This window comes from Mixophyes fleayi, chromosome 3 (genome assembly GCF_038048845.1).
Source record: "Mixophyes fleayi isolate aMixFle1 chromosome 3, aMixFle1.hap1, whole genome shotgun sequence".
NCBI classification, from domain to species: domain Eukaryota; kingdom Metazoa; phylum Chordata; class Amphibia; order Anura; family Limnodynastidae; genus Mixophyes; species Mixophyes fleayi.
In genome coordinates this window covers 3,337,338-3,354,402 of record NC_134404.1, presented here as the reverse complement: position 1 = coordinate 3,354,402, position 17,065 = coordinate 3,337,338, and the positions used below count along the sequence as shown (strand labels likewise).

Sequence of the window (17,065 nt, the reverse complement as noted above, 5' to 3'; positions counted from 1 at the left end):
TGGGAAAATTAATTGTTATAGACAGTGTAATAAAGTAGTCAAATAATATAATCTTAATAAAATGTAATATATTACTGTAATAAAGATTGACATATTAAATAGAATCTATGACATATGGAAGTCTTTATAAAATGGGTAATAATAATAATAATAATAATAATAATAATAATAATAATAATAATAATCAATCAGAAACAATGTAAATGACTGAAAAGAAGAAATAAGTTTTCTTATTTGACAATTCACAGGTTTTACTGGTCCATCCATGTTACTTGGAGGAACATTGTCTTCTCTCGTAATAATACTCTGAATTTTGGAAACTCAATTTGCTGATCTCTTAATGAGAATAATTATTTCATTGACAGACACAAAACTAACAACTGGTGAATCCAAAGAGCTCATCTAATATAATAACCTGGGGTAATAATGATACAAACAGCAGCAATAATGGTAAGAGCTCAGCTGGGTCACCTACCTGCAGTCACTGCTGATAGCAGGACCAGCCCCAGGAGAAGCAAGAAAGCAGCTGGTCTCATGTCTGATGTCTGGTGTGAATCTCAATTCCAGATCTGACAACGTCATTTATACCAAGGTCTATAAGGAAAAGGGCTGAGCTATAACTGCAACTTGTAATTATTGCCCAACATCTTTCTCAATATGATCGTAGCTCACAGCAGTAACACCCAAGTAATACAAATATTAACTTTTGTTTTATTCTTAACCCAATACAGCCTATACTGTGGTAGAGACCTTTAGGGAGGATATATGCACTGATCAGACCAGGGGTTACAGCAGCCTTTACTCCACACAATTCATGTAGAGGTTACAGATAATTCAGTGATCCCGGTACTGACAGCTCAGAAATAAACTCTGGTAACACTGATACCAGTTCTACAGATTCCGTAATAGAAAGATTACAGGTGCTCAAAAAACACTGCTGTGTATCCTTAAATTATGTTTTACCTAAAAGGTCTTCACCTATAGCAGCCACCTGGAGTAGGTCAGCTAATGTGTGGCACAATGCTATAATGGGCAGGGAGGCCAGGCCCTCCTTACCTTAAATACAAGAATGGACCAATCAGAGAGGACAGAATGACTCTAAGGAGACACAGGAGGCATAAATAACAAGAAAACGGAACTTGCCGTGTGCCCCAGCTGATGTTAATGGCTGGGACGCAGCGGCAGTGAGCAGTGAGGAACATCCCGGTCACCCTGGCAACAGCCGGAATGTGGGGGCAGAAGTGACATCCTGGCTGCCTGAGCAACAGCTGGGACGTGAGGGTGGAAGTGACATCCTGGCTGCCTGGGCAACAGCTGGGACGTGAGGGTGGAAGTGACATCCTGGCTGCCTGGGCAACAGCTGGGACGTGAGGGTGGATGTGACATCCTGGCTGCCTGGGCAACAGCCGGGACATGAGGGTGGAAGTGACATCCTGGCTGCCTGAGCAACAGCCGGGACGTGAGGGTGGAAGTGACATCCTGGCTGCCTGGGCAACAGCTGGGACATGAGGGCAGAAGTGACATCCTGGCTGCCTGAGCAACAGCCGGGACGTGAGGGTGGAAGTGACATCCTGGCTGCCTGGGCAACAGCTGGGACGTGAGGGTGGAAGTGACATCCTGGCTGCCTGAGAAACAGCTGGGACATGAGGGTGGAATTGACATCCTGGCTGCCTGAGCAACAGCTGGGACGTGAGGGTGGAAGTGACATCCTGGCTGCCTGAGCAACAGCTGGGACATGAGGGTGGAAGTGACATCCTGGCTGCCTGAGCAACAGCCGGGACATGAGGGTGGAAGTGACATCCTGGCTGCCTGAGCAACAGCCGGGACATGAGGGTGGAAGTGACATCCTGGCTGCCTGGGCAACAGCCGGCACATGAGGGTGGAAGTGGCATCCTGGCTGCCTGGGCAACAGCTGGGACGTGAGGGTGGAAGTGACATCCTGGCTGCCTGAGCAACAGCTGGGACGTGAGGGTGGAAGTGACATCCTGGCTGCCTGAGCAACAGCTGGGACATGAGGGTGGAAGTGACATCCTGGCTGCCTGAGCAACAGCCGGGACATGAGGGTGGAAGTGACATCCTGGCTGCCTGAGCAACAGCCGGGACATGAGGGTGGAAGTGACATCCTGGCTGCCTGGGCAACAGCCTGGACGTGGGGGCGGAAGTGGCATCCTGGCTGCCTGGGCAACAGCCGGGACATGAGGGTGGAAGTGACATCCTGGCTGCCTGGGCAACAGCCGGGACATGAGGGTGGAAGTGACATCCTGGCTGCCTGGGCAACAGCTGGGACGTGAGGGTGGAAGTGACATCCTGGCTGCCTGAGAAACAGCTGGGACGTGAGGGTGGAAGTGACATCCTGGCTGCCTGAGAAACAGCTGGGACATGAGGGTGGAATTGACATCCTGGCTGCCTGAGCAACAGCTGGGACGTGAGGGTGGAAGTGACATCCTGGCTGCCTGAGCAACAGCCGGGACATGAGGGTGGAAGTGACATCCTGGCTGCCTGGGCAACAGCTGGGACGTGAGGGTGGAAGTGACATCCTGGCTGCCTGAGCAACAGCCGAGACGTGAGGGTGGAAGTGACATCCTGGCTGCCTGAGCAACAGCCGAGACGTGAGGGTGGAAGTGACATCCTGGCTGCCTGAGCAACAGCCGAGACGTGAGGGTGGAAGTGACATCCTGGCTGCCTGAGCAACAGCCGAGACGTGGCACAAGATGTTAACAATGGAGCCGCCGCCGCGGCTAGTAACAGTTTATATGCACACTTGCTGCTTCCCCAAAAGTGGAGCTGCCCATCCACAATCAAAAGCATATAGAGCAAAGAAATGCGCATAGTGTATATTATAATACAAATATCAATGTAAAGTATGAACTTTACCCCGGCACTCTTATATGAAAAAAACTCTTTCATGTGTTAACATAGTTGTTTATAAATATTTTTATTAAAACAATTAGAAAACTATATAAAAGAAAACAAAATAAATGTTTGTCCTCTACATTATATTGAATTGCATTAAATTATTTAATGGAAAATGTATATATGAATCTTTCAACCATTACAGGAATATCTACACTCCGCTAATATCTCAACAACTGTAAGATGGTGTCTGTCACAATGATTGGAATCTGAGATGACTCAGAGATGACAGTGTAAGTTGTTTTAGATACAAAACTTGTATAGATCAAAGCTGGTAAAAAGTCATAAAACGTTCAGTTAGACAGAGGCAATTTCCGTATTGGTAAGTATGTAATAATAGTCTCCAACACTTCTCAAATGCAACAGTATAGTCTGTTTGAATAAGGATGGTAAGATTATAAGCACTCAATTAGCAGAGATAATCTCCGCATTTGTTAACACATCCACAGTCTCAAGCAGTTCTCAGGTGGGTTATAATTACCAATCCACAATCCAGATGGCGATGGCAAGACCCCACGATACAGAGAAGATCTGAGGTGTAGCAGCTGCTACGTCCTTTACCAAAGAGCTCCGTTCTCACAATATTTGAAATGCATAAATACCCGCCACCACAGCAATCCAGCGCCATTTGACTGAGGGAGAGAGCAGGGTTAGGTCACAGGCTGTATTAGAGCAGGGACAGAGCAATTATTGTATACCTTATTCTTTCAATTATTATTGAAATGCTGCTAGCAATTCTTCTAGCAATTGTTAGAGCAGGAAGAGAGGATAATAAAGGAGGCTTTTTTTTGAATATTTTGCACTACAAGTGCTTTGGGGTGTCCCATATTCCCCAGTATGAAACCACAAATTTTCTGGCTGCAGAAAGTCTTATCTAGCATCACTATCTATTGAATAATTTGCACTACAAGTGCTTTGGGGTGTCCCATATTCCCCAATGTGAAACAATAATTTTTGTAGCTGCAAAAAGTCTTATCTTGCAGCACTATCTATTGCATATTTTGCACTACAAGTGTTTTGGGGTGTCCCATATTCCCCAGTGTGAAATCACAATTTTTCTGGCTGCAAAAAGTCATATCTAGCAGCACTATCTATTGCATATTTTGCACTACAAGTGTTTTGGGGTGTCCCATATTCCCCAGTGTGAAACAATAATTTTTCTGGCTTCAAAAAGTCATATCTAGCAGCACTATCTATTGAATATTTTGCACTACAAGTGCTTTGGGCTCATTAAAATGGATTCAAAGCAGTCCACATATGAGCAGGATCAGCAAGCAGGTGCTGGCACCAGTCCTGATGGTAGTGTTCCCAGTACGTCATGTGGTTAAGCCTCTGAAAAAGTACATAGTATAAATATAAGTGTAGGGTGAAACCTACCCCAAATAGGAAAGGGACTTGGGTCATTTCTATATCACGTACAGTCTTGAAAGGCTGCTGTTTTGTCAATTTCATGATAAGGGTAGGGTGTCATACACAGACTGCCACCAAACTGCCTTTGTCCATTTCTGTTTATATTCTACAGTCTATAACGGCTGAATTTTTTCTATTTCAATAAAAGTGGAGGGGGGTGTGATACAGACTGCCACCAAACTGCCTTTGTCCATTTCGTTTTATATTCTACAGTCTATAACGGCTGCTTTTTTTTCTATTTTACTACTAGTTGAAAGGGTGTCTGATACAGACAACCATACTGCCTTTGTCCATTTCTTTTTATATTGTTCAGTCTATGCAGGCTGCTTTTTTCTATTTAACTACAAGTGGAGGGGGGGTCATAGACCGCCACCAAACTACCTTTGTCCATTTCGTTTTATATTGTTCACTCTATGCAGACAGCTATTTTTCTATTTAACTACAAGTGGAGGGGGGGGTCATAGACCGCCACCAAACTACCTTTGTCCATTTCGTTTTATATTGTACAGTCTATGAAGGCTGCTTCTTTTCTATTTTACTAAAAGTGCAGGGGGGGCTGATGCAGACAGAAACCAAACTGCCTTTGTCCATTTCTATTTAACGTACAGTCAATGCAGGCTGTTTTTTTTTCTATTTAACTGCAAGTGGAGGGTGTAATATACACCCAGAGACTATGGATACATTGCCAATAGTCAATGATGGAGGGGAAGACAACCTGGTTTGTCTGTATAATTTGCAGGCAAGTGTTAGAATTAAGAACGGCCTACCAGGGATTAAATTGTTTTTTTCTTAATTTATTATCTTTAGAATTACCTCATTTATCCAAGAAACTTGTGGAGCACTAAATTTTTTACAAATATAGCAAAACAAAACCAAACAAACCAAAACCAAAACACGCAAGGGCGGTTTTGCCAAAACCAAAACCAAAACACGAAGGTAGTCCAGATTCAAAACCAAAACCAAAACCAAAACACGAGGGTCAGTGACCATCTCTAATATTTACTAAACTGCGGGTTTGAAATAGTGGAGATGTTGCCTATAGCAACCAATCAGAATTTAGTTATCATTCATTTAGTACATTCTACAAAATGATAGCTAGAATCTGATTGGTTGCTATGGGCAACATCTCCACTATTTTGAACCCGCAGATTAGTAAACATACCCCCTCATGCTTCTTTCTCAGGCATGATGCTAGTTGTATCAGAGGACATCTAAAGTGATCCAATCCACTAAGCACTTTCAACCAGCCAATCAAAGAGAGGCAATTGATTATCCACCTGGATCCCTGCACAAAACAACTTTATTACACAATCATGGGGATTTTATCACTAATATCAAACAACCTATTTATAAAACCTCTGCCATTAATAGATCTATGACAATCAGGTTCAGTGATAATGCATGGGGGTCACATTACTGATATCACAGGTTGAGTAAAATATGAGAGTGTTATATATACTACAGGACTAGTAATAATCCATAGGAACAGTGTTATATGTACTACAGTTTAAGTAATAATCAGGTCCTGAACAACTAATTGGCTGAACAGGCTGCAGGTGGGGTGGTGCGGCAATATATATATATATATATATATATATATATATATATATATATATATATATATATAGATATCATCATCATCATCATTTATTTATATAGCGCCAACATATTCAGTAGCGCTTTACAATTGAGGACAAACATAGTAAACTAATAAGCAAACTGGGTAAAACAGACAAAGAGGTGAGAAGGCCCCGCTCGCAAGCTTACAATCTATGGGACAATGGGAGTTTGACACATGAGGTTAAGTCTACATTTGCAGTCGGCCCAGCCAGACTGCAAAGGTAAAAATGACTCATAAGCTAAATGATCCCGTCACACAACAATGTTGGTCAAGGGCTAGTTGTATAACAGGTGGTAATAGGGTAGTGTAGTGAGGTTAAGAGGGTGGTTGAGGAATATTATAAGCTTGTCTGAAGTGGTGGGTTTTCAGAGAACGCTTAAAAGCTTGTAGACTAGAGGAAAGTCTTATTGTGCGAGGGATATATTGATTAAACCACACACTTAGTAAACAATACTTGAAAAAGACAGCAAGCTTTGTTCTGCATGGCCTAACACCACTGGGTGATAAGAACACAGATCACTGGTATACGGTGGTTATAGGTGTTTAGATTATATAGATTATATACACCACTGGTCAATACAGACCTCTTCTGTTTATGGTCACATATATATGTATCACTGGGTACAAAATAAGGTGCACTAAGGTACTACACTGTTACTGGTTTCCTTTCTCTGGCATATACACATACTTTGAGATCCTTTAAGACATCCTGAAGACAGATGTGAGGAGTACAATTTTGATATGACTACTAACAAGTCATTTTGTGGTAGGTACATAGCCGGATTAAGGGGGGGCACAGGTGGCACGTGCCCCGGGACCCCTCTCTCTGAGGGCCCCCCGATGCCTGGAAGGAGAGAAGCTGCTGCATGTTTTTATTAACTTATTTTTCACCACCCCTCCCCCGCTCGTGTCACCCCACGACCGGGGGAGGGCTGGGGTGCCATGTACAGAGCGGTTTTGAAAACCATACGCTCAAAATCAACAGATACGTGAGGAATCAGGTCCAATATCTTCAGCAAAATTTTTATGTAAATTAAGGTAATAGATTAAAAAAGTAAAGAAAAAAAAGTAAGATTTTTTGTTTAAAAGATTGTGAATTATATCTCTAGAAATCTGTTATTGGGCAGATTCAATAAGCTCCGCTTTCAGTCTATGGGTAGATTAAATGATAAAGCGTTTTACTCTCTATTATTCAGTGTTAATACTTATTCGCTCTGTAATTCACAATTGACATATGTTTTTCTTCACTTCTCAACCTATTATCTAATTTTAAAGTAATATTTCACTAAATATATTTAGTTTGGATCATTTTCAATTTGTAAAAATAAAGTATTAGAAATGTTACCTGATTAATGTGGACCTACTGAGCGTGCCCCTATAGTGGAGAATATTATTTTACTGTTTGTGTATAGATGACATGAAATATTACCAAGCTGTGGGACAGCATCTCCTTATCCAGAGAAAATATTCATATAGTTACTAAAAAAGGATTATATACAGATTATTCAGGGAGGCCTATGTAAGTTTATAATTTCCAGTGGGGATATTCACATATTCCTTGTAAATGATAAAATATTGTCTTATTCTATCAATGTAATGTAAATGTCATTGTAAACAGAGCTGTAATTAGGAGCCTTAGTGTCCTGGGTGGAGGAGAATACTGGTTGGATGGGGTGGGGGTAACCCGCTGAGTGAGAGTACACCCAGCACTGCTATCAAAATGGGCCGATGTGAGCTCATTGCAGGCGGGAAGTATTGTGACTGCTTTCGGAGATATAGGACAGGAGGAGCCTCTTCTGTAGATATAACAAATACCCAGATTGATTGCTGTACGAGGACATTTACTGCAGCAGCAGAATGTTTAGGTCCATTGGCTGATACGGACTTCCTACCTTTCTGAAGATGTAGTTGGACTTTTGCTTCTCAGAAGAGATTCTACGACTATAAATGGGACAGTATCCTGGGACTATTACTTACCTTCCAGACAGATATGCACTTTATTACTGACATTACATGTAAATGCTTCTGTTTATTAACGGTCACTTACAGCTCTACGTGCTATGTGCTCCTTGTTTTCTTGTCCATGTTTGTTGGTTATTATTTTCCAAAGGAGCTGTCCCCGAGAGATAAACCACTAAAGCATCTACAGAGTTATGGAGATACCGCAGCAGTTACCAGTATGATCTTTAATTGTGAGTTGTAATTTCATCAGTCGCTTGTTACCGTATCACTTGGCAATGTATTATATGTTATTACTACATAAGTGTAGAATTTTTCAAAAATGAATTAGTGTTGTGGCATATATTTATTTTTCAAATCGTCATTATATTAAGCTAAATGCATAGTGATTGGTGATTCAGGATACTATACAGAATTGGAGGATGTAATTCATCACCATCATTTATTTATATAGCACCAACATATTCCGTAGCACTTTACAATTGGGGACAAACATAATAAACTAGTAAACAAACTGGGTAAAACAGACAAAGAGGTGAGAAGACCCTGCCTGCAAGCTTACAATCTATGGGACAATGGGAGTTTGACACATGAGGCTAAGGCTACATTTTGCATTTTGGCCCAGCCAGACTGCAACGGTAAAAGTTACTCATAGGCTTAATGATCCTGTCACACAACAATGTTGGTCAGGGGGTAGTTGTCTAGTGTGAAATTGTGTAACGGGTGTTAATAGGGTAATGTAGTGAGGTTAAGAGTGAGGTCTAGGAATAGTATAAGCTTGTCTGAAGAGGTGGGTTTTCAGAGAACCCACCTCTTGTCTGCCTAGATCACCCCACAGTAACTGTACATATAATCTGCTGATTTCTGGACAAGGGGCAGCACTGGTTCAGTAACCCTCTGTATGGGGGATGGGATGGGAGTTACTCTGTGAGGGTCAGCAAGAGAACCCCTCTAATTAACTACATACTTTGCAGCGGCTGCAAAGAAAATGTCATCTGCCATGCCCCCTACTGAAGCAAGCAAATTAGATAGTTTAAAAAAAAACTGTAGTATAAGAAGTGTAAGGTGCAAGAGATAAAAACAGCATGCATCATGGAGAGTGAGTAAGAAGCAGAGCACATTAGAAAGACAGTGGCATCAGTAGATATTTAGACAACTAGAGAGATACCTAATTGAAAAGTGTTACGTATTTTTCTGGCACTAAATAAATATATGTTGACAATGATAGACGAAGGTGACCTGCACACATACTAAAAAACTTCAAAGACTATACACACAACAAATTTGGAACAAAATAGGCCATCCATCATAGACACTTGCGCAACAGAAATAGGCAGAGGTCATTGGATGGAGAGTGGTATGAATGAATAGAGTTAGACATTTATACAAGTAAATAGATGAAGGTGGCCTGCACCCATACTTAAAACTAATACTATGCACTTCTTGATGGGCAGATCATTCATTGGAGGCAAAGAGGGGAGATTTTACATACCTTGTTTTACTTATAAGAGTTTTTTTATGCTACAAGAAAGGAAAATCTGGCTGAAAACTAAAATGTTCTGAATTGCTGCTCATCTATCTATACATCTACATTATCTACATCCTATATATTCTACTGAGGGTTTGTTGTTAGTTAATGTCAGATTTTTTGCATAGTTTTGTGGGAATCTTGTTCATGTTTTGTATCTAACAAATGTCCAGTTGGATATCAAAATGTGAATCTCAATTTGTCCTTTTTTTAAGCTTAAATGTAGTATCTGACCTAATACATTTGGTTCAGGACGCCCTGAAAGTGCAGGTCTCCATGGTCTGATGTAAGTCCGGTTGTGTTTGTAGTCCAATGTGTCTGTGCAAAAATTTCAGCTAATTTTATGTTTGTTTACTCAAATGGGGTTTTAGTAAATACTCTTCATCAGCTACCCTCTCCCCTTGTTGTCTCAGGCTTCCTCCTTATGGGGAGGGCTGGGAGAGCTGAAGAACCAGTCCCCCAGGTGAAGCTTCGGCCAACCCTGGGGTAAAGGGGACTTCCCAAAACTTGCAGCATAGGCTGTCCTGAACACCCATTCATATATATATATATATATATATATATATATATATATATATATATATTCCATAGACAAAAAACTTTACGGTTTAACATGTCCAATTAAGGTTCCTTACACGCCATCTACAATGTAAGAAAATGATTGAAACTCTTCAACTCAAACTCCAAAAAGCAATGAAATTACGATGACTAAAGCAGAAACCTTAATGGACGTGTTCCTTGCACAATACAGACATAGTATGTCATCACATCCTGTGGTTAGCTGCAGATTCAGCACTATCATGTAGTCAGATTGCTGTCACTCACACAATACAGACATGGTATGTCATCACATCCTGTGGTTAGCTGCAGATTCAGCACTATCATGGAGAGATATTGCTGTCACTCACACAATACAGACATGGTATGTCATCACATCCTGTGGTTAGCTGCAGATTCAGCACTATCATGTAGTCAGATTACTGTCACTCACACAATACAGACATGGTATGTCATCACATCCTGTGGTTAGCTGCAGATTCAGCACTATCATGTAGTCAGATTGCTGTCACTCACACAATACAGACATGGTATGGCATCACATCCTGCGGTTAGCTGCAGATTCAGCACTATCATGGAGTTAGATTGCTGTCACTCACACAATACAGACATGGTATGTCATCACATCCTGTGGTTAGCTGCAGATTCAGCACTATCATGGAGTCAGATTGCTGTCACTCACACAATACAGACATGGTATGTCATCACATCCTGTGGTAGCTGCAGATTCAGTACTATCATGTAGTGAGATTACTGTCACTCACACAATACAGACAAGGTATGTCATCACATCCTGTGGTTAGCTGCAGATTCAGCACTATCATGTAGTCAGATTACTGTTACTCACACAATACAGACATGGTATGTCATCACATCCTGTGGTTAGCTGCAGATTCAGCACTATCATGTAGTCAGATTGCTGTCACTCACACAATACAGACATGGTATGTCATCACATCCTGCGGTTAGCTGCAGATTCAGCACTATCATGGAGTTAGATTGCTGTCACTCACACAATACAGACATAGTATGTCATCACATCCTGTGGTAGCTGCAGATTCAGCACTGTCATGGAGTGAGATTACTGTCACTCACACAATACAGACATGGTATGTCATCACATCCTGCGGTTAGCTGCAGATTCAGCACTATCATGGAGTCAGATTGCTGTCACTCACACAATACAGACATGGTATGTCATCACATCCTGTGGTAGCTGCAGATTCAGTACTATCATGTAGTGAGATTACTGTCACTCACACAATACAGACATGGTGTCATCACATCCTGCGGTTAGCTGCAGATTCAGCACTATCATGGAGTCAGATTACTGTCACTCACAAAATGGTGGATCTGCTAATTCACAGATTTGTGTGTTCACTGAAATACACAGATGATAGTCCCCACAGCCATCCCTCTTAGTCCTGAAAAAGAGAGTTTTGGTAAATATATAAATATATATATATATATATATATATATATATATATATATATATATAAGAAAGAATTTCTATTGTTAACCAATAGGCATTTTCATAACCTCTAATTGTTATCACTCAAGATACAGAAGTCCTGTCTTGGTCATAGAACATTAACTATATTTATGCCACAGATACCTATTAGGTATTCCTGCTACTAGCACACAAATAGGTCAGGCTGCTTTGCATATAAAGGAAGTTTATTAGTGTTTTGCATTAATCTGTGCCAGTAACAGCAGAAGTGATTTTGGCACCTAAGTAAATGTCACAAAACTGCTTCCTTCTTCTGTTTTGGTGGCGTCAGAAATAAATGTACCTGCCAGCATTATAGACACATGAGATATTGGGAAAAAAAACTATAACAAACCCATTGTATTATACTTCCTGACTTAAACAAAATAGTTTTTATACAATTATGATTAGCTCCATGTAAAGAAATTCTGTCCGAGTCGTTGGTCACTGTGCCTAGAGGAAGAGACATGAAATGTTGGTTGTAGTGTCCCACAAGTGGGAGATTCCCCTTTAGATTACTAAAATAATGAGTGAATACATCATGTATGTTGAAATTATCATAATATTATTGATATATAATTTTATTTGTAATTAAAATGCCTGGATACAGTGTGCACAGTATGCACCATGCTTAGCCAATCAGATTATTACTTATCTGCTAAAGCTTGGAATCTTCATAAATGTGTCCATTAGAGATTTTCATTCCAATGTCCACTGTAATTTCTGGCTCTGCCCAGCCATGTGCCCGCTCATTAAATACATAATGTTTACTAGGAAATGCTGAATTTTTCTGTATGATGCAATTTGTTCTGTTTGTTTCATCGATGCATTTACTATTCTGCTCTACTTCCTGCTTCCTGTTAGTATGTATACTGCTTTTTATGGTTGTTATATCTGTAGGATTATGTCACGCTCTACGGTATCTGTGATGTCATATAAATACATTATTATTATTATTATTATTATTATTATTATTATTATTATTATTAAAACAGCAGCTCTACCACTGGTAAAATCAGCTTAGTAGCAAACATATAGTACATGTATCAGTGTGAAGCACATCTTCAACATTTGAAATGCGCTGTTGCTTGCCAGTTGTTCATCTAGCAGTGGGCCGAGAACCTTGGCAATGTCCGCCACCTTTATTTTTGCTGTTTTAGTTGGTTTCCAGGATCTAAGTTTCTTCAGCATGGTTTGATGAGAGTCAGATTGGCTGGAGTCACTAGATTGTAAACTGAGTAGTCTTCCGGTGGGACAGAGGAACAATATGTTGCTGTTTTAGGTTAGTATTTTTCCATTGAACTTAGTGTTTTAGAATCAAGATATGTGAAGTCTCCTGTTGCACAAGATGGAGAGCGGCTTGTCACAGACTATGAATAATTGCGGTTTTAGACTACATACTTAGGAGCAGAGGTAAATTTGTAATTACAAGGTGTAGATGTCTCAAACATGAGAGGTCAAGCGGTACGATCCACTTTATATATTTCACAGAGAGTATGAACAAATAAAGAGAAAGAGAAGAGTTGCAGGTCAGAGTGGCTCTGTATTCCGGGTGGTGGCAAAGTGTGTACTGAAAGCTGAGATCAAATGTGGGTTGTCAGGATTAGGGTCCAGGAGATGGCCGTGGTATACAGGGAAATCAGGGTGGCAGCAGAAGGTCCCAAGATGGCGCCCAATTGCTGTGTCGCGTCCCGAGTTGTCCAGGAAACGTTTATGTGGTTCCAGGTGAGATCATCACTTTCAATACGCTAGGTAAGGGGGTACCATTTGTGGTGGTCGGAGGTCGAAGAGTTTGTTCTCCCAGGGGGCAAGAGACTGAAGATCGCTGTGTCCTCACGTCTACTCGTCATCCAGGCCTCATGTGATGAGCGGTCGTTTTTGAGCTTATGTCTCCTATTAGTGGCTGTTCTCAGGTGCCTATTAACGCTTATTTTACAGTAATATGGGGCATTCTGGGCACCACTATTTACAAGCATTTAAATTACATACAAAACCTAGTTTACCATTTACTAAGAATCAATACTCTTTTATTTGTAACATTTTCTTTATTAAAATAGGATAATGGGGAATATATCATTTGGGGTCTCTTTTTCTATGTGTAGTAAAGAAAGAATCGGGCAGCTGGGACATCATTTCTTTGGGGCTAATCATTATAATATAAAAAACTGGCTTTTTTTTAGTTTTATCTCCAATGTTTTATGTTTTATTAACGTTGGTATCTACAATTCTTTTATTGAGACCAAAACAGAGCTGTTGTGCAGTTTGATGTCTTTGCCTTGGGTGCCAACATTACTTGATTTAGACAATAAGACACAATTTCCTTCAGATACAAAGCAGTTTGACGTATTTTTATACTAATAAGAAATGTATTTAAGAAATATTTGTGACCAAAACAGGACTTCTGTATTGTGATTAGAACATCGCCGTAACATCATTAAGGGTATTAGGTCACACAGTTTATCGTCACATATCAATGTTTGTCAAAAAGGCAAAATAGAAGGGTTAAAGATACGAGCAATTGAACAGATTAATCTAACCAATAGGGGGGGCAGTGGTGCACGCAGGGGGGTTTCTGAGTCTCTAGAAAACCCCCCCTGCGCTAACTAAATGGCCACTGTCCTATACAGCAGCGCGGCGCTGTCAAAGAAGCGTCCGCGGCAGTGCTGTAGTGTATACAGCACCGCCGCGGATGCATCTTAGACAGCGCCGCGGCTGCTGTATAGGACAGAGATGATGAAACGGAGCTGCTGCGCATGCGCAGGCGGATGCGCAGCATCTCTCTCTCGGGCTGCCGACACAGTTCACTGCGGATTGCCCATCAGATTGGATTGAGGATACGTGGCTGCAATTACTTATGATGGATAAAATCCACGGGCTTATGGAGTAAAGCTAAGTACCTGTTTTAATCTTTTGGTGCCTCATTGCACCTATCGGTGCGTGTTATCTGGTCACTGTTACAGGGAATATAACCATTTGCCACAGATCGAGTCACAAAAGGATATTATCTTCGGCACAAGTGTCATTCCGCGATCTGGTGTCTACCACGGCAGTATATATATTTTTTCCATATATGGTACCATAGACTATATGTATATTTTCAACTGGCCTTGAATCCGGATATATCTTTGGACAAATTGAAGTCTGCTGACTTACAGCTACATATGAGCTAATTACCGTCAATTACCAGTGTATTGGCTATATATCTTATCCTTTTAACATGCTGAATGTGTATATATGTTTGCAATAAATTGTTCATTTATATCCATAATTTATGCTTGTTGCTTTGCGCTTTTCTTGTTCGTATCTATCTATAACTATAATTAGTGGTTATGAAATTGTGTATTACTTAACCAGGGCCGGTGCAAGGTTTCTCGGCGCCCTAGGCAAAATTTCAAACTAAGCTCCCCCACCCCCCCCTCCAGTGGACACACCAAATGCCCACTTCACAGACCCTCACACGCTTGACTTTCGTGTTAAAAGAAAAAAAAGATAAGCCTTACCTCCTCCAGCGGTCCAGATGCAGTGATGTTTGTTGCCAAACGCTATCCAGACTCCGCTGCAGACCTAGGATTTCTAGAAGGGAGGTATCCAGGCGTTAGATTTCAGAACAATAAACATGACACAATAAGCCTATGTATTATGCACTTGTTAAAGGAAATGGGCAACTCCTTTCCTTTACTGGTCCAAATGGAAATGACAAGTAATCCAAATAGATGGTCCTAACATGTCCCTTCATCACACATATGTCCCTTCATCACACCACTGCCCCCCTCTGCATCACACCACTGCCCCCCCTCTGCATCACACCAATGCCCCCCCCTCTGCATCAAACCACTGCCCCCCCCCTCTGCATCACACCACTGCCCCCCCTCTCTGAATCACACCACTGCCCCCCTCTGCATCACACCACTGCCCCCCCCTCTGCATCACACCACTGCCCCCCCTCTGCATCACACCACTGCCCCCCTCTGCATCACACCACTGCCCCCCCTCTGCATCACACCACTGCCCCCTCTGCATCACACCACTGCCCCCCCCTCTGCATCACACCACTGCCCCCCCTCTGCATCACACCACTGCCCCCCCTCTACATCACACCACTGCCCCCCCCTCTGCATCACACCACTGACCCCCCCTCTGCATCACACCACTGCCCCCCCTGTGCATCACACCACTGCCCCCCCTCTCTGAATCACACCACTGCCCCCCCTGAATCGCAATGTCAGCTCTTCAACACACTCCCCCCCTGAATGCCCCTTGGATCTCAATGTGCCCCCCTACATCACCCCCCTGAATCACAATGTTCCCTCTCTAGCACACTGCCCCCCCGTATCTCAATTCCCTCCCTGTGGATCTCAATGTCCGCCACCATGGATCTCAGTGTCCTCCCTCTGGATATCAATGTCCTCTCTCCCCCCTGGATATCAATGTCCTCTCCCCTCCCCCTGGATATCAATGTCCTCTCCCCTCCCCCTGGATATCAATGTCCTCTCTCTCCCCCTGGATATCAATGTCCTCTCCCCTCCCCCTGGATATCAATGTCCTCTCCCCTCCCCCTGGATATCAATGTCCTCTCTCTCCCCCTGGATATCAATGTCCTCTCCCCTACCCCCTGGATATCAATGTGTTCCCCTGCCCCCTGGATATCTATCTCCTCCCCCCTCCCTGGATATTAATGTCCTCCACTGCAGCCCACTAAAGCCCCCCACCCCTCTCTTTATCTTATCTTGTCTTCATGAAGCTGTTCCACTCTGCCGGGCTCCTCTCCACTCCACTCCTCTCACTGACTGTCTGGCGTGATGTCATCATTACGTCCTCATAGTCAGTGAGAGGAGGGGAGGAGAGGAGGGGAAGGAGTGACAGTACATCCTATCGGCAATTCGAGGGGGTGGCGGCGGCGATGAATAGCCCAAATCCTCCTCCCCGTCGATCTATCTCTGAAGCTGTGCGGCGGCCATGTTAGGTAAGCTCAGCGGTCGCCTCACAGTTAACACAATCAATTTGACCTCACTGGCGCCACCAGAGCCCGGCGCCCTAGGCAGCTGCCTAACGTTGCCTAATGGAAGCGCCGGGCCTGTACTTAACAATAGAAATAGTATAATAAGGAAATAATTATAACACCTTACTATAAAAACACAGCATTACACAGGGTAATCACAGCAGATTTTAACTGAGAAAGAGAAAAAAGAACCACAACTTCAGGTATATTTATTTATCTTGCTTATTTTTACTTTTCTTAAGAAAAATTAGAACTTCCTTTAAAGCACTTTAAAAAGTCATATTGTAATATAATTGTAACTGCCTTTAAAAATGAATTTCAATAAAACAATGTTTTTTATCCCTCAGATATGCTCAGCTAAGTACATACCATATGTAATACATACATTGGCAAATGTCAAGAACCTATTTATTTTCTTATGCGTTGCAATAAGTCTCTTATTTCCAAAAGTGTAATTATTTCTCTTTTCTCTATCTTAGTTTAATCCCCTCCATGAACTGACAATAGGTTATATAAGTATATTAATTTATACTCACATGAGGAAACAGAAGAAGGAAATACAGGGAAGGGAACGAGAAGGGACTTTC

At 42.0% G+C, this 17,065-nt stretch overlaps 2 protein-coding genes across 4 annotated transcripts in view; both read right to left on the bottom strand.

Annotated features, from left to right (window-relative positions):
* LOC142143307 (uncharacterized) overlaps positions 1-586 on the bottom strand; it is a 38,880-nt gene extending 38,294 nt beyond the window's left edge. For all 3 annotated transcript variants that reach the window (XM_075201032.1, XM_075201034.1, XM_075201033.1), the window contains exon 1: positions 476-586. In XM_075201032.1, coding sequence (XP_075057133.1) covers positions 476-536 — 61 coding nt within the window. In that variant the 5' untranslated portion in view covers positions 537-586. The remainder of the gene's footprint in view (positions 1-475) is intronic.
* LOC142143311 (uncharacterized) overlaps positions 1-17,065 on the bottom strand; it is a 1,060,202-nt gene that overhangs the window by 986,842 nt on the left and 56,295 nt on the right. The gene's annotated exons all lie outside the window — the stretch shown is intronic.